Source organism: Wyeomyia smithii, chromosome 1 (genome assembly GCF_029784165.1).
Source record: "Wyeomyia smithii strain HCP4-BCI-WySm-NY-G18 chromosome 1, ASM2978416v1, whole genome shotgun sequence".
Classification (NCBI taxonomy): Eukaryota; Metazoa; Arthropoda; class Insecta; order Diptera; family Culicidae; genus Wyeomyia; species Wyeomyia smithii.
This window is the reverse complement of record NC_073694.1, coordinates 33840971-33864078: the sequence shown is the minus strand read 5'-3', so window position 1 is coordinate 33864078 and position 23108 is coordinate 33840971. Positions and strand designations below refer to the sequence as shown.

Sequence of the window (23108 nt, the reverse complement as noted above, 5' to 3'; positions counted from 1 at the left end):
CCCCCCTTACCAACCGCATGCCACCGGTTGGGAATCACTGTTTTTAGAAAAACATTGATGTGATTTGAATTATCTCCAAAAACGTATACTCTATTTTTCATACCACAACAGCCTCCATGTCATTCTGATGGTTCAGAGGGTAATCCCTGTCCCCACGAAGCAACCGTCAGCTGTTCGTACTATCCACAAAGCCTGATTTCAATGTCGAATAAGCTCGGTGTCGAAGATCATCATAGAAAATAGGTCAAAGTTACGTTTTCCTATACGGGGTGCACCGTGACTTTTCCCGATCCCCTCCACCCCCACGTAGTGCAGGAAGTACCAACTTTGTTTATATCAATAAAATGAACAAACGTACGTGAACTAGTTAGTGATCGATTCTGCACTGTTAAGTTCGAAGCCCGATTGTTCTTGTGGAAAAGTTTTGTTTTCCAATCACTCAAGATTTTGGAAAAGATCTGCCACCGAAAACGTTTGAAAAAGTTTATCGTTTTTCGACTGTTTGTTGATCGGAGATAATCTTACTTTTGTGACCTTCTTTCCTACCTAAAAACCTTCACACGCAGCCAACGTTAAGCAACGTGGTGTGCCATACCGGTGTATGCTACCTTTTCTGTGAGGAAACAACACAGCACGCTGATTCTCGAACTGAGATACGCGCCACGCGTTTTGGAGCAACCTGCTGGTAATTAAAAAGTTTTTCTGTGTTCAGTCGAAAATGCGAAGTTTGTTCGAAGCTTAACGTCGAAATTGTGTGCGCCTAAAGTTATGTAAACGAAAAATGCTTCACCGAGCAGAACGTAGGGGAGCACCACGTTCACCATATGGAGGGTTTGAACTTTGCCGAATATTTTTCTTCGATTTTAATTGAAAATTTATCGCTATTATAATTACGTATATGAAATAAGCAAATATGAAAAAAAACTATTATCACTGATTATGGAAGGACATTCGCCTGTACATGAATGCTGGTATCTAAGTGATACTTATATCTTGTTGATTTTATTCGTAGCGATGGCTAAGCACCGGTTCTAGACGTTGCGGCCGTAAAACTGTGAGTGTTTTGAGTAGATTCCGGTTTTGTTTGTTGCATGAACTTGTTGTTGTTGCAGCATGAACTAATTTTGTTGCATGTATATCATTTCTTTGTAGCGAATACTACTCTGTTATAATCAGATGTAATATTGCACGAGCCATGAACAACAATATATAGAATAGAATAGTTTTTCTCCAGTGTTAAGTCCATACACAAAATAAAAAAAAAACAAACAAACATTTAATTGATATACAATTCACGTTGAAAAGTCCATTTCCCAATAGTAATCCACAAACGAATTTCAGTAGGTACAGATCCCTAGATGAAATTTTTAATAACAACACTGCATATTCAATTATAGTATGTTCTGTGCGTCTTGCAGAATTTCATAAAGCCTTTAAATTAAAACTAGAAACATTTCAGAATAAATTCAAGGATTGAAAACATCGAATAGAAAAGTCCGAATATGAATAATACTTAAGCAATGGGTAGAAAAAAAGGCAAGAAGAAAAAGAACAATATAACAAAACTTAAAAAATAAAGTTGGTAAAATTGAACGCAATTTAAATCAACAACCGACCAATAAAGTGAATGAATGCAACAAATGATCATGTATATACAAAAAACTGAAAAATATTTCAAATTGGAATAAAAGCGAGATATAACACGAAAAAGTAAAAATATAAATAAGGGTTACGAAAATAACAAACAGAAAAAATAATGGGACAAGATAAATTCAACGTATTAAGCCACACGGTTTCGAACTAAAAAAGGCATGCTAAATTAAGAAGAACGAAACACAAGACACTAGAACTGAAAAAAGAGTCTGATAAACAAAGCTAGTCACAACCTTTGCTTTCATGCTAGTATAAACATATTTAAAAAAATTATATACAGAAGGTAGACAAAATGACTGAGACAGGCAAAAATTTTGTCAATTTTTAAATAGCCAGAACTCCACGAATTATGAATCAATTCTGATGAAACCGGTTATATTTTACTGAAAAGTATTCTAGTTTCCAAAAATTACTAGGGAATTTGACGGGACCAACGGACACCGGGAATAATCCAGATTCTAGGAGTGTGTGTCAAAATGTGGATTCTGGCAACGTTTATAACTTTTTCTTATATCTTGTTTCTTTTAGGTTTATATGTGTACAACAAACTAGAATTTTTTCCGAGTTCATTGGTGCCCAAAGGTTGAAAATCTGTCAAAGAACCATAGTTTTGCAGTTTAATGCAACCGGTTTCGTCAAAATTGATTCATTTTTCGTGAAGTTATGACTATTTAAAGATTGACAAAATTTTTCCTGTCTTAATCAGAACAAAAGATTTATTAACTTTAAAGTATTATCCGGATATACTACCCATCTCCACCTAACCTTCTCGCTCAGCCACTAAATCTACCCATTTTTGAAATATTGGTTGAGATCATACTCTGAGAAGCGAAATCACATAATTTTCAAGGGTTTCACAAGTTTGTTTTCAATTGCACTAAATCTACCTATTTTTTGAAATAGTGTTCAGAGTGTAGTTTATACTCTTAGATGCAAATTCATAAAATATTCGAGGGTTTAACTTCGATCTCCACCTAATTGATGGTTAATCTCACCCTTTTGAAAGTGACACGTATGAAAATTCTCCTCATGGATGTCACCCCCTAGAGGGAGACCCGGGGCGGACGACCACCGCCCCCCCCCCCCCCACGCTACACCAGTGCCCTTAGCCAATCTCAGCTCTTCCTCAGCCAATTTCCATTCTATTGATAGCAGCCCTCTCACTAGTCATGAGGAATTATCGTGACGCAGAAGTATAAACTCTATGGACCTGTCAACGACAACCAGCAAATTTTCTACCAGCCCAGAACAACGGTTCCCAGATATATAAGAAACCCCGGCCTCAAAATCCCTCCCTAGTAATTCTTTGCCTTGAATTAATCCGTAATCCTTGCAATATTCCCACCTATTAACTCCCACATGTGGATCGGTATACCCCATCTATTTTTAAAATCCACAACAAGGCACTACTCATCATCACAGCATAAGGACATGACTAAGCTGCATGCCCCCATGAGTAGGCGCTTGGTGACCGCCGAGGGTATGCATGCGAAGAGTGTGTCCACTGATGCGAACAAACAGTCTCGGGCCAGCAGCGGGAGTTTGCCTAGAATGTGGTGGGGAGTCGGAACTGGACCGTCGTCTTCCTGTAAGATCCAAGGTACTCGTAAGCAGCTACGATGGAAAGAATAGGGCCGCTCCCAATGGCACCTGCACCGAGCTCTCCTAGTAAAGTCGTGTGACATCGGCTTGAAACAGCGAGGTAGCAAAGGGATGCAGGGGTCTCCGTCCCGTAAAACCTGACAGGCCTTCCAGAACGTTCTTCACTCATTGCCTGGTGGGAATCAGTTTAAGGACCAGATGACCTTTTCTGAATTACGCTGGTCGGGGGCGATACATAGTAGCCCATAAGGCACTATGACGACCTTCCCTAGTCAAGGGTTCCCGGCTTTGGGTAGCTTACCATGGGACCATATAGGAGACTACTCAACATGAACAATGATAGCGGCTGGAAGGGGTACCCATTTTAACTGAAATGTAAGTAAGGCGACAAGGAATTGATGGTAGAGGTTGATGGGTTGTTTAACCCATCCGAAGGTTGGTGCGAAAGCTGGTACGCTTAATGCGACACCAATCGAAAAGGGTAAAGTTGATGCAAAGACTAGTGCGCCTAAGGCGACACCAACGACGGTGATTAGTGACGTCGACATGTCGGAAACGCCTAGGACCGCCGCCAAGGGAAAAGAAAAGCAGTATCTCTGGCGCCTTGCTGGTAGCAACAATAGAAAGCCAGAAGAACACGCTTCCAAGTGTGGAAGCTCTGCCTGCCTGAGGAGATAATCAAGTTCACGGGCGAACGTATCAACATATCGGATAACCTAATACAGAGTCTTCTGTTGCTACGTATCTGCATCAATTATACAAGAATGTAGGTCACTGAAACCTAGAAGATAGCCGAGGAAGCGAAAAAGCGTTCGCAAACTGCAGATAGCGCGATCTCGCTTATAAGCAGAAAAGCGCTACCGCATCAAAATGCGTGCAAACGTGCTAATTTTCGCTGAGGTTTGCTCCGCAACGAGAACAAGGCAGTCTCCGGGGACCACGACTCCCCCAGCCCAGAGGCTGGCTCACGGAAGAGAAGTGCTAAGCTACTGGTAACGATCCGACACAACGACACAAAGCGACAAAAACGGGATTAGCAGGGGCAATGCGCTCATTCTCAAGACTGATGGGTCTAAGTACTCTGAAGTCTTGAAGGCCACGAGAGGCGATGCCCAGTTCAAAGACCATGGCCTTCATCGGCCATCGCGGCACCACCGCGTATGATAACCAACGTTCAGCGAACGATTATCTTCGATGGTCGTGTGGCAGAGAGATTGATCCAACTCTACCAAGGATAGGTGGACGCATGGACTTATTCCGGCGGTAGCCGAATGGATCACGAGGCGACATGGGGAAGTCAATTTACATCTGACACAGATTCTGTCGGGCCATGGACAGTGCCTGAATGTCTGTATAGATTCGACCATGCAAACTCACCGCACACCACCCCGTAGAATTTGGTTGGTGAAAAGTGCGCGAACGAGGCCATTCTGAGCGCGACTGCTTTCCGAATAGTCCACGCACTACAAGGAAATAATCGACGAGATGACTATCAAAGTGCCGGAGAAAACTAACTTCTGGTCTTGTGAGAGTTAGCCAAATCTAAGATAGGGCATGCTCAAAAACCGGCTTCCTGAAGTAATACTTCATGGTAGATCCGAGAAGTATACAATATTTGGGTTGAAGGCTGGGGGTTTTAGTGGGTCGGGTCTAGTAAACTCAACCCTACTCTCCGAGTTATCTTCTCATGTGTTTGATAGCAGATTTTTCCACAACCTTGAAGGAAAGCTCCGCTCCCCCGCTCCGCTCGCGGCTCTTTCGAACTGGATGCTGCAACGTTCTTCTTCGGTTGAAAACCTGGACGCACAAGTGCGTAACAATCCATTCCTCGTTTTGAAACCAGCCGAAAGAAAGAACGCTTAACCAGAACGGAGGAGAGTCGGATGACTTGTCCGTCGGAGGTAGTAAATGGAGCTGACAGAAGTAACCAGTCATTAGAACTCGTCGAAGTCTTTAAACAGGTAAAACACACCTGCATACCCCAACACAAGACAAGCACCACAAAACAGCGGAAAAGGTCGAAGAACCACCTGAAATTGGTCGCAGTGACGCAAAATACCCAGCTCGGAAAAAGTCCCAGACGAAAACCCAGCGAATAGAACCCGAGAAGGGCAATGCAGTTGGATTCCAAGAAAACTATCGATAGTTATCAGCTGGAATACAACACTTACCGATCCAAATTGACTCCGAGCCAAAACCTTTGCATATTTTTTTCGGATAGACAAAATTATTATCCACACAACTTTGCCGAAGACCATCAATCAAACAAACCGTTTTGGCTTTGAAAATATTTGTACCTTCCCAACATAGCATTTTTGAATGAGTCGTGTTACAAAAAATTAAACCAATAGCACAAAATGGTATCTTTTGTTCATGAAAAAGTTCATGCAAGGTTCATTCAAAATAAAACTTAAGTTAAATTGGTTGTCCACTTGTTTTGGAATTGCACAGTTAGATGATCAGAGTTTTTGTTTCCGTCATTGAAATTATAGATGTTAAACAAAATTCAAGAGTTTGAGGCACCGCTGATTAATCCGTTCCCTACCCCATCCAGGGATGCCACATATTCAGATTTTCTGATTTTACAGATTTTTCAACTGAAAAAGCAATACAGAATCTGTATGACAGAATTGCAGAATAATGCCAAAAATACAGATTTTACAGATTTTTTTTGTTATACCGACGAACTGAAATCAATTTCAAAGGTAGAATTCAATTATATGATTTTCAAAATTTGGAAAAATTTTGAAAACATTAGGATTATGTTGGTATAAATGCAGAAAAAGTGGAATGTGACTTGAATGAAGCTCGAAAATGAACGTTTCGAAATATTTGTCAGGATTTCTATGCAAAGTTTGTAAAACAAATTGCGATTCCACCGATCCTGTTGTAAAAACGGCAGCTTTAGGTAATCTTAAATCGTTCGTGAAATTGAAAACTTTAAACGATTTGATGCGTCAATTTCCCAAATTTGTACCCTCGGGGGAGGATTTTCGGCTATTCAGTCTATTCAGAGCAGCTAAACGATGTTTCGCTTCTACTATCCGACGTTTCGATGATTTATTTCATCTTTTTCAAGGATTCTGGAATGTTTTACATAAAATTTTTGTTATCTATACATAAATTGCATGTTGTGTTTGACTTACAGAGGCTATATCGTTTGTTGTTAATGTATGTATGCATGTAGTAATATTTGTCCTAATCTGTTTTCCTTACTAAAATGGCGTCAATTCTAACTATTGTCAAGATATATTATAAATTAAGCTTATTTGGATGGAACCACACCAAAATCCTAGATAAACATAAGGAACAACAGTCACTACCGTACTTAGAAGTATGCCATATTATGACAACCGAAAACAGCATAAACAAACGTACAGACACACAGGGACTCGATTCGATATATGCAGGAGTAATACACACACTTAAAAACACAGCTAAATAGAACTGTTATACATTCATCCATAAACGTCAAATCAGCTAACATAGTTGCCACACACCAACACAGTGTACAGATAGAAAAGCAAACGATAAACCAACGCTAAAATAGAACGCTTAAGCCAAATTGAACCGTACTGATCCGTTTTTTCGCCCGGTAACAAATAAATAGTTTAAACAGACATAACGAAAATAAATATATAACAAATTATAGTGAGTAGTGTTAAAATAATAATCCAAATAAGCTTAATTTATAATATATCTTGACAATAGTTAGAATTGTCGCCATTTTAGTAAGGAAAACAGATTAGGACAAATATTACTACATGCATACATACATTAACAACAAACGATATAGCCTCTGTAAGTCAAACACAACATGCAATTTATGTATAGATAACAAAAATTTTATGTAAAACATTCCAGAATCCTTGAAAAAGATGAAATAAATCATCGAAACGTCGGATAGTAGAAGCGAAACATCGTTTAGCTGCTCTGAATAGACTGAATAGCCGAAAATTCTCCCCCGAGTTGAACGTCACAGTCGATAAGCATCCACATAACAAATTTGTACCAGTAACTGACCTACACGGGCTATCTAACGAATTTCACACGCTTGAAAAAAAACTTTTTGACCGGAAGATTCATTGAAAAAAATGACTTAACTCTGAGTTGTTCTCTGAGTCTGAGTTGTTGAACACTACTATAGGCGGGATGGTTATTTCAAGTTTCCGTTACAGATCATTTGTGGGAATTTTTTTAACAAATCCACACTCTTCTGCTGATTTAGAACGTATACTTTTAATATATAGTTGAAAGCAGAAATTGCATGGCCTCTAAGCTAATGAGCTCAATTTCAAAAGCTGAAAGCTACGTTGCAGACCAAGGAGGAGATATTAATATTATATAAACGAAAACTTAAAAAAAATTAGCAAAACCTGTATAAACATCACGTAGAGAAAAATGAATTTGTTTAAATATATTCTGCAAGTAGAAATGTTTCCATCCAATATTCTTAGTTTGCTCGATACAGATTTTTAATACAAATTTTTTGACCCGAGATTCAAAGAAAAATACAGATTTAAATGTGGCAACCCTGACCCCATCATTTATTTACTGTATTAGAACCAAATCGTAGTGAATGGAAACGTGGAGGTCCCAGCACCCGAGACGGCTCTATAATTTTCTATACTGATGGCTCGAAATTAGGAAACAGGGTAGGTACTGGAATCACAGACCCTGGAGTGAACTGTTCAGTACCATTGGAAAAATGGCTGAAATATACGCTATGTACTGCAATTTGTTCAAGAAGAAACTATCGTTATGCTAATATATGCAAGTTTTCTGACAGTCAAGCGGCTTTGAATGCTTTGAAATCTGTTTGCTGCTCCTCCAAACTGATCTGGGATTGCATAAAAATGCTTCAGCAACTGGCTAAATGCAATAAGGTAAATCTCTACTGGGTTCCGGGACATTGCGGTGTTGAAGGAAATGAAAAAGCAGACGAGTTAGCCAGACTCGGGTTAGCGATGGAATTTATTGGCCCTGAACCGTTCTGTGGTGTTTCCAACAGTTCTCTCGATATGACACTGAAGGAATGGGAAAGAGGGTAAGTGCTGCTGAATTGGAATGGCACCTCGACAGCTCGGCAAGCCAAGCGGTTCATCAAACCAAATCTATCTTTTACACGAAAACTGCTAAATCTTTCTAAAAAAGACTTACGCACGTACACTGGACTGATTACTGGTCATTGTCTATGCAAGTATCATCTTAAAAAATAGGGAAACTAGATGATGATAGCTGTAGGTTTTGTAGTATAGAGAGTGAAAGTTCTCAACAACTGCTGTGTGAGTGCGTGGCATTATTTCACAGAAGGCGCCAGTTCCTTGGGAAAGGGCTCATAGAGCCTTCGGATATATGGGCTAGTTTTCCTCAAGCAGTTTTACAGTTTATAAGCAAAATAATACCAGATTGGGATAATACCTTAATTCAAGATGTTGTCCACTAAAAATGTAGTGGTCAATATTTCTCAAAAAGGTATACAGCAAAAGAGGACACACCACAATAGAACTAAATACTGGTCGCAGTGGTAATATGTCCTCGACAAAAGAAAAAAAACCATACAGAGAAAATCCGTGCGTAGACGCAAGAAAAAGGTTTAAGTGGTTCTGTCCCATCGGAAAGTAAAAAACACTACAATTGTAGGGGCGATCGAAAAAGCTACAAAGAAGGTAAAACTTTGTCTCGTTTTCAAACGAGGCGCATTACTGACGTCGAGTAAAGCTTGGATAATACCAAGCCTTCAGGAAAACAACAACGGTAGAACACATATTTTGTGTCTGCCCAGAAATTAAATTCTTATTTATTAAACTTTTCACTTATGTAAGCGGTGATCCTAGCGATGGCTACTCACTGTGAAAAAAATGCTAACTGATCTGGAAAATTCACTATATTTTAAATAAAATACTGGAGCGTTTTAACAAAGACGGTTTTAGTTCGACTCCACACAAAAATTTCGAACTCAGAACAGAATTTAGTTACCCCCTAGCTGTAACTGCAGGATGCAAAACATGATATACTGTTTCATGGTTGAGAGTGCTGCACTCTAACTATCTGTTTACATCTGACACAAGAAGAATTTAGTCGTCTTCCTCGCATGAAACAGCACGATGTTGTTTTATCGATCAGGTTTCATTGCTTGCCAAACGAAATGAGATTTTTCATACATTCGTATTGCATATGAAAAAAATTTTATTTTTTTTTTGGGTTTGCTAAAGTGGAGAAATAACATTTCAAGCAGCCGTGGAAGTACTCCAGGCAAGTACTTTAGTATCAACAGTTTCCCCATCCCTGATGCGTCTCTGACTTGCAGCGATCTTTCGCAACTTCTTCCGGACGATGGTTATCTGACTACTAACAAACGTCGGCTCATCATCTACTACCAGAACGTCAGAGGGCTGTGAACTAAGATCGATGACTTCTTTAACCTGGCTTGACGACCGGATACTTTCGAAACAATTATTTGGCAATTCGTACACTGTTTCCCGCAATGATCGTAACCCGAGAAACAGTACAAAATCCCGGCGTTCTCATCGCTGTTTCCACTAATTTGAGTTGCTACTTAGATCCTACTTATGTCTGTGACACACTTGAACAGATATAGGTTAGGTTTGAAACTTCAACTGGGACCATGAGTATCGGAGTGATTTATTTACGACCAAATCGAAGAACAAATGTGGGCATTAACAACCATATTGACTCAATAATCGAATCGATAATATCGAACTTGGATGTCTCCGATAACGCGATTCTATTTGGATACTACAACCATTCTAATCTAGTCTGGTCTACTTCACCGAATGGACTTCCGAGCATGGATGTCCAGCAATCGTCACCCCCGATGCATAGCTCTATGTTATTGGATGAATTCTGTTCGAACAACCTGACACAAATCAATGCTGTGGCAAAGAGTAGCAGTCGCGTCCTTGATTTTGTTTTAGCTGGTGAAAAAATCGCCAGTGAAAGTACAGTATCTAACGCTCTGGAGCTGCTATGCCCTTAAAGATACAATTGAACTGCTGCTCCCAACAGTTTTTGAGGACATCGTTGACTACCCTTACTAACACGCAGAGAATCCTGAGTAAGAATCCCCAGTATACCGATTAACACGGTGAGGGAATCGCAAACACGATCCGGAGGATTCCCACTCTCGGTTCTTATTCAAGAATCCTAGAGCCATATACAGGGCATTCCTAAGGATTCTTTTTTCAGGAATCCTTTTCAAGGACGCCCACGAATCCAATGTCAGGAATCCTAGAGAATCTATGCGAATCGTAAGGTAACGGGGGTATTTTGGCCAGCTTTGGGAAGTGTACGCACAGTTCAGTAAAAACAAACACAATTTTTCAACATGAATACCTACTCTATCATACCATTTTTAACAGCTAAGTGTCTATTTTAATATACACCGTTCAACAATGCAACATATTGAAAAATATCCTAGAAATATCCAAATTTCTACGATGTACTAAAAACACATTTTGGTCCACCAAATTTTTACTTTGGCCCACCTTTATATCTACAGACGTGTATGGAAATAGTTCGGACTAATTATATTTAAGATCATCATCGGTATTTTTAGAGCAATAATAGTGGGTTTGAGGAGAACATCCTTCTGCTGTGAATTTTTGTAAATTTTAGGCATCTAAAAATGAAATGATTTGGCTTGACAGCGGTTTGACAGGCATTCTCATCCAATTTCATATCGATATATGTGATAAATTAAAAAGTAATTACCTGTAAATTGTCACAAGCTGCTTCTTTGTTCACGTGCAACGGCCGAACGGTAATCAAAGAGATGTCAAAACTTGGCATGGCCAAAATATGTTTGCTTCAGAAAGAGGCAAACATATTTCGGCCATGCGTTTAGCCACTTTTTCAACTTTTTCCAACATGTTAAAGTATACAAACTGTTTCTATGACATTTTATTGATGTTACTACAACAACGAATTGTTTCAAAAGAGCATACATATTTGTTACAATAGCTTCCGGACGTTGACTTGTATATTACCACTTCCTCTTGACTTTGGGTTGGCTCAGCCATGACTTTGAATATGCATGAACTAATTCCAAAATAACACTACCTAGAGCCAATTTTTCGCCGAAAATTAAAGTGTAGTATGATTCTTAAGTGTGTTATTCAATGTTGCATGCACAGTTTTCTAATATTCATTGAATTTATCAGATAAAATGCGTAAAATGTTACCGGGTGGGCCAAAATATGCATGCGGGCCAGAATACCCCCGTTACCCTATGTGTTCGTCCGGGTAGCAAAGTCTGGATTTCCGGCGCGCTGACTTTACAATACTGAATGAAGCAATTCTTAGTATCGACTGGCGTTCCCTCGAAATGGCGATGCAGTCAGCCATTTTCATACTGAAGTTAATCAGGCGATTATTAGCTGTGTTCCCCCTCGCTGACATATTCCAAAGCCACCGTGGTCAAATCGCCGCTAACGAAATTTTAAACGATCAGTGCGTCTTGAACTGTCCTACAGATCAGACGTTTTTTCGGTTGCTTGTGGACTGGTCTTTGACTGCCTATAGCTTCAAAGTTTGTGTTTTGTCAGTGTGTCTTTTAAAGATTACCTGAAAGTTATTTCCCATCAGTCTTTCTCAAGACTACCTACTTTTGAATTTAACATTTATATTAACTTTTTTCGTATCACCTGAAATGGCTGGACGAAAAAAGAAACCTCGCATCGCTGCGGGGAGGAAAAGAGAGGCATCTCTTTCTGACACATCGAGTGTCTGTAGTGACAATCCTTTTGATATTTTGCCTGAGCAAGAAGCTGGTGAAATGGAAGTTATCAATAACGAAACTATACAAAATATAAAATCTTTAAAAAAGGAGAAAGTTCCACCTATTGTGGTAACTATTTCTTCTGAATTTAATATATTCAAAAAGGAACTTTCAACGTTTGTTTCTGACGTTAAAGTTACCTATCAAATTGGCCGTAGAGGTGAATGCCGCTTATTAGCCGACTCAGTAAAGGGTCGTGATCGTCTTGTTCAGTATTTAACTGACAAGATGTACAAATTTTTTACATATGACACCAAGAACGCCAAGCCGTTCAAGGTTGTCTTGAAAGGTCTCACCAACGATCAAACCGTTGATGAGATCAAACTTACTTTAACAGAATTACTTGGCATAGCCCCTACCCAAGTAATTCTAATGAAACAAAAATCACGAGGCGAAAACAGTCAGAGAACTGGAATTTCCCTTGTTAATTATTTAATTCATTTTAACCGCAATGAGGTTAATAACTTAAAATTTTTTGAAAAAGCACATGCTTTGTATAATGTGCGTGTAAAGTGGGAAACTTATAGGAAGTATGGCGGAGGTGAAAAGCATATCACCCAATGCCGTACTTGCCAACGTTATGGCCATGGTTCCAAATTCTGTAACATGGACCAAAAATGTCTTAATTGTGGAGACTCTTCTCACAAAAAGGACACATGTCCTGTGAAAGAGAGTAAAAATTTTCGCTGTGCGAATTGTAACGGCAACCATATGTCAAATTTTTATCAATGCCCAGTCCGTTTAGCAATTGTTAAGGCAAGGCAAGGTAAACAAAATTCAATTTCTCAATTAAAACCAACTTCAAAACAAAATTCTCCAAGCGTACCAGTGACGCATAGTTTACCTACTCCTTTGCATACCCGTTTAACTTATGCACAGGTTACAGGTAGTTCGAACATTATACCGCCTAGTGTTGGTAGTTCGAAAATGACCGTTAATATGGGTAAGCAAAACAGGCTAGAAAATAATTGTACACCTATCACTCCAGCTAATATTGCTGCCGAAAATATTTTTTCTAATGTCAACTGCCTGGGGCCTATTACGGCAGGTAAACTTTCTTTTTTGCAACAGGCAATGTTCGATCTTATGAACGCCATGTTGCAGGCAAAATCAATGTTTGAAGCCATTCAAATAGGCACAAATTTTACTATTAAAATTGTTTCTAATTTAAAATTTAGCAATGATTTTAAATAAAACAATTAAAATATTAAATTGGAATGCTCGCTCATTGAAGGCCAATGAGAATGAGCTTTTTAACTTTTTAACAGTAAATAATGTGCATATTGCAATTATTACTGAAACATTTTTGAAACCTAACATAAAATTAAAATATGATCCCAATTACGTGGTTCATAGATATGATAGGATTCAGGGTTCCGGCGGTGGAGTTGCAATTGTTATTCATCGCCGAATCAAACATCGTGCTCTTCCCCATCTTGAGACGAAAGTTATTGAAACTTTGGGAATTGAAGTTCAAACTGAACTTGGCATTTTATTTATTGCCGCAGCATATTTACCATTTCAATGCACACGCGAGCTCAAAAATTATTTTAAAGGTGATTTACAAAAACTCACCAGAAATCGTTCGAAATTTTTCATAATCGGCGATTTTAACGCTAAACATCGTTCATGGAATAATTCTCAAAGTAATTCCAATGGCAAAATTTTATTCAACGATTGTTCTTCAGGATACTATTCTATTTTGTCTCCGAATAGTCCTACATGCTTTTCTTCTGTAAGAAACCCTTCAACAATTGATTTGGTGCTTACAGATCAAAGTCATGTATGTAGTGATTTGATCACACATGCTGACTTTGATTCTGATCATCTTCCAATAACTTTTTCTTTATCACATGAATCAGTTTTAAACCCTATGAGCTCTGTTTTTAATTATAACAAGGCTAATTGGGAAAGATACAAAACTCATATTGAGAGAAATTTCAATAATGAGCTTGATTTGCAAAACGAAGTGAATATTGATTCCGCTTTGGAAGCATTAAAATGTGCAATTGTTGATGCCAGGAATTATTCTGTTCCAAAGGCTCAAATGAAATTTGATTCACCAATAATTGACGGAAATCTTCAACTTCTAATTCGTTTGAAAAATGTCCGCAGACGTCAATATCAACGTTCTCGTGACCCTGTTTTTAAAACTATTTATAAAGATTTACAGAAAGAGATTAAACATAGATTTACTCTTCTGAGAAATCAAAATTTTGAGACTAAAGTTGAAAAATTGAAACCATATTCAAAACCATTTTGGAAGCTGTCGAAGATTCTTAAGAAACCTTCAAAGCCTATTCCAGTTTTAAAAGATGGTGAACGTTTTCTTGTATCCAATGAACAAAAGGCTCAAAGACTTGCTCAGCAGTTTGAGAGTGTTCATAACTCAAATTTGAATTTTGTGAGTCCAATTGAAAATGAAGTCACACGTCAATTTGATTTAATTTCTTCCCAGAATTTTTTACCTGCAGAAATAATTGAAACTAACTTGAATGAGATTAAATCAATTATTAAAAATTTCAAAAATATGAAAGCACCTGGTGACGATGGAATCTTTAATATACTAATCAAACATCTCCCTGAGAGCACAATGGAATTTTTAGTAAAAATTTTAAATTGCTGCTTCAAAATTGCATATTTTCCCAAATTATGGAAAAATGCAAAAATTACTCCCATTTTAAAACCGGATAAGAACCCAGCTGAAGTTTCAAGTTATCGACCAATCAGTTTGCTTTCTTCAATAAGTAAACTGTTTGAGAGAATTATTCTTAACAGAATGATGTCACACATCAACGAAAATTCAATTTTTGCAAATGAACAGTTTGGATTTCGCCATGGGCATTCCACAACTCATCAATTGCTCAGAGTTACTAATATGATACGAGCTAACAAATCTGAAGGTTATTCCACTGGAGCTGCTCTTTTAGACATAGAAAAAGCATTCGACAGTGTTTGGCATAAAGGTTTGATTGCGAAATTGCAAACTTTTAATTTTCCAATTTTCCTAATCAAAATTTTAAAAAATTATCTTACTGATCGAACTCTGCAGGTTGTCTATCAGAATTCAAAATCTGATAGATTTCCTGTCAGAGCAGGTGTACCTCAAGGTTCAGTCTTGGGTCCAGTCCTGTACAACATATTCACTTCAGATCTTCCTGATTTGCCTCCAGGATGCACAAAGTCATTGTTCTGCGATGACACAAGCATTTCCGTAAAAGGAAAAAGTCTTCGTGTCATATGCAGTCGATTGCAGAAAAGTTTAGATATTTTTTCTTCCTACTTGCAAAAGTGGAAAATCTCTCCCAATGCTTCTAAAACTCAAATGATAATTTTTCCGCATAAGCCTAGGGCTTCTTTCCTCAAGCCAAACAATAATCACGTTGTCAAGATGAATGGGGTTATTTTAAGTTGGTCCGACAAGGTTAAGTACTTGGGACTAATTTATGATAAAAAACTTATTTTCAAAGAGCACATTGAGAGTATACAAGCCAAGTGCATCAAATATACGAGATGTTTATATCCTCTCATTAACAGGAATTCTAAACTTTGTTTAAAGAACAAACTTTTGATTTACAAACAAATTTTTAGACCAGCAATGCTTTATGCTGTACCGATCTGGTCAAGTTGCTGTTCAACAAGGAAGAAAACACTTCAAAGGATTCAGAATAAAATTCTGAAAATGATTTTGAAGCGTCCTCCTTGGTTTGGTACACTCGAATTACATAGACTTACTGGTGTTGAACCATTAGAAGCTATGTCAAATAAAATTATTAACAATTTTCGACAAAAATCGTTGCAATCCTCAATTGCTACGATAAGCTCTCTTTATAGCCAATAAGTTAGCAATTAAGTTAGTTGTAAGTTTACTTCCCCTTTTCTGACAAGTAGGTTTAAATCCCTACGAATGATAAGTCCTAATTGCGAAAGCAAACAAATCCTAACAATTAAAATTACAAATTTCTAACAGTGTTGAGAAGTCACCATTTGTGATTGGACACACATACTCATTATTTACTAATATTTATCATAAATACTAAGCTACTAACAAATCCCCCCTTAAGAGAAATTTTAAACGATTAAGATCGCGTGCTGTACGAGATTGCCGTCGCTCCCGTTGTCTTATTACGAAGCGCGTATTCAGTCTTGCGGGTTACCGTTATCGGCTGTACAATCGTTTCCTTTACAAACGGTACGTGATTCGCATGCAGAATAGCTTTCGTAGAATCTGAAGCGGTTTTAGTCCTTCGTCAACACTGAAGGAAAAGAATGCGGATTACCTGCTGAGATGCGTTTGAACGACACGACTACCAGAACGCCTCAGGGTAAACGTGACCTCTTTGTGAAACACTTTAAAACTACTTTTAACAATTCAGTGGCATCTTCTTCTCAAAAAGCAGATGCTCTTCAAGGGATGCAGTCGAGTTTAGTATCTGTGATATAACAACGAACCAAGTTAAACCAACCATCGATAAACTAAAACCTTCTTGTTCAGTCAGACCAGATGGAATTCCTGCCTGCTTAAAAAATGTAGTGATGCTCTAATCCATCCATTGACAGGTCTGTTCAATGCATCTTTAGCGCAGCGTAAATTTCCTTCTCGTTAGAAATCCTCTGTCATGTTTCCTGTTCATAAGAATGGTGACAAGTCTGACATCGGAAACCATCGTGGCATCACCTTGCTTAGTGCTTGCTCAAAGGTGTTCGAGATTATTATTAATGATGCTCTTTTTGCCAGCTGCCAGCACTTTATCTCTACTGATCAACATTGATTCTTTCCAAAGCGGTCTGTCTCTACCAACCTTGTCCAATTCTTATCCATGTGCTTCAGAACCATGGATGCTTGAACCCAAGTTGACGCTATTTACACAGATCTCAAAGGTTCTGCCAAATCTCAAACCTTTTCCAATCCTTCTGAAGTGTCCCAAGGAAGCAATCTTGGATCTTTGCTGTTTTTACTGTTTATCAACGAAATCGATACAATGCTTCTATCTGGTTGCCGAATGTTTTACGCGGATGATGTTTAAATTTATATGATTGTCAAGAGCACTGCAGACTGTGTAGAAATTCAAAGGATGGTGGACTGTTTTGTAGGGTGGTGCTCTCGTAACTACCTGACTGTAAGCATTTCCAAATTCTACATTATATTCTTCCAACGTAAAATGGCACCGATTGTGTTTGACTACACAATGGCAGGACAGTGAGTAAATCAAGTACAAGATCTGGGTGTCATGCTAGATAGTGCTCTCACACTTCAAACACACTATAGTGAAGAATTCTTGAAAGCGAATAGACAGCTAGGACTTCGATCCCTATACTGCTCTTTGGTCCGATCCATTCTCGAGTCAAGTGTTTTTGCCTGGTGCCCATATCGTGTCTACTGGACTGCTAGGTTCGAAGCAGTTCAGAAGAAATTTGTTCGCTACGCTCTTCATGCCCTTCCATGGTATAACCATTCATCCCAGCCACCTTACGAAGACCGCTGCCAGCTTCTCGGACTTGATACACTGAACTAAGTCTCAAGGCTTTCAATCTTCATTAAGATAAACGATGTCAGATAAATAATATGAAATAATAATAATGCTAATAACGTAAGTGGCGGAGCCACCTACAACATGGTCCAATTCAATTTTCGTGAACAGAAAGTTTCTCCGAATAATTTTTAGTGCATTTTTTTCTGTTTTACAATTTTAAAGATATGCAAATTATCACACCATAACCTGGGGGGAAACTTGATTAAGACATTAGTATTGAAAAACTGTTTTGCAAAACTAATTAGTTTAGTAAGGCTTACACACCCATAAAGTCAATGAGCTCTGAGAGGGTGCTGCCAATATCTGGTTGAGTTGGCCCGAAATTCGTCTGTACATTTGTTGAAATTATAATTTACCTTGGATACTCTTAGCATAGTGAATACCCACGTAACAAAATTGGTTATATCGAAGTTGTTCAGTATATGATACAACTAAAACATAAAACCTTCTATGCCGACCATGCGGTTATAACAACTTACTTACAACAGCTACAAACATGTGTTATGGCTAGTTGGCCCAGCTTTATTGCAGTCATCAAAACTTCATATACGCTCCAACATAGGACCAGATGTTTTATACAACCCGATTTACTTACCACATAATGGCCTCGAAATTTTAATTGAGATATATTCTCCAAATTAGATGTAATGCATTGAATTTTATCTTGGCTTTATTTCTCTATGACAGGGGATTTTTCCCGGCAGTGTGTGAATATACTGTTGCCTTTAAATTGTTTTCGTGCATGTGAAAACACATGCCATAAAAGATTTATGGTGAACCCGGCCACGAATTTCATCGCAAATGATACGCGCCGCAGGAATTCGGCAGGAAATGAATATATAATTAAAATTTAATTACACTAAACTAAGGTGATGAATAATTTAGACCTGTGCGCCGACCATGTCACCGGCGGCGGCGTAGAAAACATTTTACCTCGGCGGCGATCGGCGCGCTGGCGTGACGCCGTTAGCTTTTATCAGCGGCGGCGGCGGCGTGTATCGGCGTGACACTAATTACCACTTATAAAATATTGTGCATAATGTGTGCTTTTGTCATGTTCGAATTTTTTTAATTGAACGTTCATAAATAAAAATGTCAGAGTTGTAAGAATGTCAAAAATAGAAATAAAATTGGTAAGACATCAACTAAACAAACAATTGAATAACCAGAAAATAATAAACCAAGCAGAGAAAGTACCAACAAGTGTAAATCCCAAAAAAAAACATCAACGAGCCCACAACAAAAAATTACATGGGATACTGTTCCCGGAGACGTTCAATTTAGGAAAAAAGATAGATAGTTTTTTGATATGTTGATTTCGATTAACCGTAGACCTTTGGGAAAATTCGATAAATCTCACGTTAGAGAGTCGTTTCTAACTTTCATATTTTTTGTTAGGTTACCCATGGAATAACTGAAAAAGTGGGAAACTCTTTTCAATCGAATAAAGTTCTTCCGTAAACACCACAGTTTCTTCATTTTCTATTGCGACTTTTGGGATAAAACTGACCAGAGGTGAAGCATAAAGTCCTCCTCGGGTAATTGTGATTGTGACGCGGTGTTGGTAGGAGCAACGAGCTTTCGTTAAGACTCCTCCCTCTTGACAAAATAAGTCTTTCTTATAATAAAACTGTTCTGAGGAATATTAATCCTCTCCAGGGAATTGTAATTGTCGGTATGGGCACGAGGAACGAGGTTTCGATAAGGCTCCTTCATCTTGACATAATGGCCAGAAGGGAACGTTAGGTGTAGTCTCACTCCTGGGAATTGTAATTTGGCAATATTGGTAGAATAGTAAGAGGCTCGTTATAGTAGAGCAGTAAGCTTGAAACGAAAAGGTAAACTCTCTCACACAAGCACGGATATAAATGAAAAGCGTACATTTACTGCCAATAATATGAAGTGCGGAGTACAGAAAACACCTGGCCAATGTCACGATAGATCAAATGTCTCTGGTCGCAGTGATGAGTCTGCACAGAGGAAAAAATAAATAAAAATTAACGAGAAATCAGCAAAAAATATAGTCGTGCTTGAAAATGTTGACGAAAAAACTATCTACAAAAATGACTGTTTCAGCGCAATATGATCAACTATTTAATTTGCGCAAAATTTTCAGTGAATTCCCGCATTTTGATCTCAAAAAAAACTTTGTATTCTGAAGAAAATTACCAAATAATTAATGAAAAAACACTAGTCATTTTTCATAAATTTTTTGAACATTTTAAGACTGCTCATACGTTGGCATAAAAATAAAACAATTTTCTCGAAGCAAATCACTGATAATGACATTGATATTTTTGATTTCATTCGATAAAAAAGTCTGAATATTTATTGTCAAAAATTGTATCAAATTTCCACAGATTAAAATAATTTACACCTCGGTACATTCGTAAATACACGCTCAGGAGAGGGAGAATACTTAACGAAGTGTTACACTGCGTGAGGCCACCATGCAAAATTGCATTACGTAGGGGTGAAGGGGTATTGAGAATTACCAAATTCCGCATTACCTAATACCTATACGAGTGTTCCCTTATCGGCTGTGATTTGCGGTATTTCTATAACCAGGAAAAAACCCAGCATACACAATCACTATCGGCGCGGTAAAGATTTTCTCGGCGGCGCACCAAAAATTTCTTCGGCGGCGCGCCGAGTCCAAATCATCGGCGGCGGCGGCGTGCGTGAAAGTGTCGGCGGCGGCGGCGCGGCGTGGTGGCGCACAGGACTACTCAGAACTAGACGGCTCATGTATTCCGAACGCCAGCTTTCCAGAACGTTGACGTGTTGTCAAAATGAGACAACTTTTCATTGGATACATTAACACTAGTGCCCGCTATTGCACAGAGACAGCATTTCACTAAAGGAAGTACTCCACTGCATTAGCTGGTCCTGCTACTATCGGTTCTGAAACCCACTGCAACTGCTGTGCTATCCGTTACCATGCCACAGCTGTAGCCGCTATCTGCTGCACTGCTACTGCTGCTTAGGGAGGACTGCTTTTGTCGCTGTCTAGAACTAATATGAGCGGCTTAGGCTGAAACAGGCTCCTATTTAGGAGAAATAGCGCATTTCAAACTACTAGCTCTATAATTCTGTCGTCCGTGCTTGGGAAGCAACCATATAATGACCAATCAGAGGTCGAATTTTGCGTTTTGACAAGGCTTGACAGATTTCAATAGTACAATAGTCCGAATAATAAAATTATAATTTTCTGCATTTGGGAAGAATCTTAGAAAATTTTCCATTTTTTTGCTGCAAGAACGAAGGGAATCCATCGAAATTCAACCGATTTATTAGCATTTGAAATTGGACATATTTTTCACTTTTTCCGGTTTTAGATTTCCATTTTTTATCCCTATGTAGCCGAGTATGTAGCCGACCTTCCTGGGAGACGTAGTTCTACGTAAAAAAATGCTAACTGTTCTGGAAAATTCACTATATTTCAAACAAAATACTGGAACGTTTTAAGAAAGACGGTTTCAGTTCGACTTCAGACCAGAATTTCGAACTCAGAACAGAATTTAGTTACCCCCCAGCTGTAACCGCAGGATGCAAAATGCAACAACATGATATACTTGGTTGAAAGTGCTGCATTCTAACTATCTATTTACATCTGACACGAGAAGAATTTAGTCGTCTTCCTTGCATGAAAAAACGCGATGTTCCGTCGATCAGGTTTCACTGCTTGCCAAAACGAAATAAGATTTTTCATGCATTCGTATTACATATGGAATAAAATCTTTTTTAGTTTTGCGAAAGTGGAGAAACGACATAAGTCGAGAAAAACGGTGGAGCCAATTACAGCATGGATCCAGTATAATCATCGTGAACAGAAAGTTTTTCCGAATGATTTTTTGCTCATTTTCACTGGAAGGGGGGAAACTTGACATTAGTGTTAAAAATCTGTTTAATGAAAGTAACAATGCATGCATTCAAATCGGTACATGTCACGTACGATTCTACACTATACAATTCTGTTCTCAGCTTTAAAAGCAAGCTGGTGATTGGTTGAATACTGCAAAACTAAACCAATAGTGATCGTTTTCCAACTTTCAACAGACAACCATTTATTATTAACAAGTTAAGCCAACTTTTGTATCACCTTTTGATAAAGACATTGGCTTTTAACATCTGTTCAGTGGTAGTAAGATAATATGCATATTTAAAGGGCATATTTTCGTTACACTTTACACGTCAAAAAAATTCTCTATCTGATTGTTTGGATCGATTTATATTGACGAGGTTTACCAACTTTAGCTCTTTTCAAATCTTAGTCTAGTTAAAGATTAGAAAAATGAAGTATGCTAAGTAGGTTAATTTAGTAAGGCTTACAAACCCACACCGTTTCATTGAACTCTGAGAAAGTGCTTCCAACATCTGGTTGAGTTGGCGCGAAATTTTTCTGAACGTTTGTTGAAGTTATAATTTAGCTGATACACACTTAGCATAGTGAATACTCACCCCATGATTATGGATAGCTCTAATTATATTTGTTGAGGAATCAACAGAACAAACAGAAGATGGTCATTTACTTAGTCCTGCACGAATGATTGTCGAAGTTTTTGGGAATGTGAAAACTATTCGATACGTTCTGTCACAAAAGGAAGACACTAACAAAAACTTCCATTTTCGCACCGATTTCACAGGTTCCGCACCTATCAGTCGACTGACTCGCAAACCTTACCCACTAAATACGCAAAGTTTCGGTTAATTCCGACCGTTGGGTTTCCATAGCAACATTAGGCTAATGTTTCCATCCTTAGTAGCCCGAACCATGAATCGGCCGAACGCTGCTGGAGGCAGCAACCAAACGCAACAATCTGCTGCGAAGCTTTCCTTTGCCGTTGATTCCAAGAGAGGAGGAGGTACTTCTGGGGCTGGAGGAGGTGGAAGCAGCGGCGCTGGTCGTCGCGGTGACCTAGCGGCAGCCCTAAACAACCGAAGCTCGATGATAATAAAAACCGTTTCGATATTTCTGGCCAGTGGCAAACGAACCGTGCCCGGAGAATCACCGGACCGAACCGAGGACCGGTCGGCGCGCGGCGGTTCCAAGGCGGGTGACAAGCAGCAGCTGAAACCGGGCGAACGGGAATCTCGACGGAACCGGCGGATACTGGCCAAGATGGACGAACTGAACGGGAAGCTGAACCCGAAGATGCTGGAGATGTACAAACGGAAGACGCATTTTTCCAAGTAAGTTTCTATAAAAAATAACAATAATTTAACAATGATTTAGAATCATCAAATCGAAGAGCCACGTGTTCTGTTCTTGAATCATTCTTACTATTAGTTTATTCACGAATTCCCCACAAACAACGATAGCAGTCACGAGCATTAATAACAGCCAGAGCAAACGGCAATTTCTTACTGGGAACGACTTTCCAGCTCCTCAGCCCTACGAAGTCGGGGGAAGAAACAAATGTTTTACATTGTCATACATCAGGTTTTACTCACGCGACATGCATTCCTTCGCCAAGTTTGTTACCGCCGAAAAGTGGCCCCCGCGGTCTGGAGGCCAA

General features: G+C 38.7%; 1 protein-coding gene across 4 annotated transcripts in view; it reads left to right on the top strand.

The window, feature by feature from the left end:
- The first annotated feature begins 359 nt into the window (after positions 1-359).
- The window catches only part of LOC129724352 (calaxin), a 42080-nt gene continuing 19331 nt past the window's right edge, over positions 360-23108 (top strand). For 3 of the 4 annotated variants that reach the window (XM_055679149.1, XM_055679181.1, XM_055679171.1), the window contains exons 1-3: positions 360-685; positions 1013-1054; positions 22353-22782. In XM_055679149.1, coding sequence (XP_055535124.1) covers positions 22364-22782 — 419 coding nt within the window. In that variant the 5' untranslated portion in view covers positions 360-685; positions 1013-1054; positions 22353-22363. The remainder of the gene's footprint in view (positions 686-1012; positions 1055-22352; positions 22783-23108) is intronic. The other variant, XM_055679160.1, reaches the window with a different exon arrangement.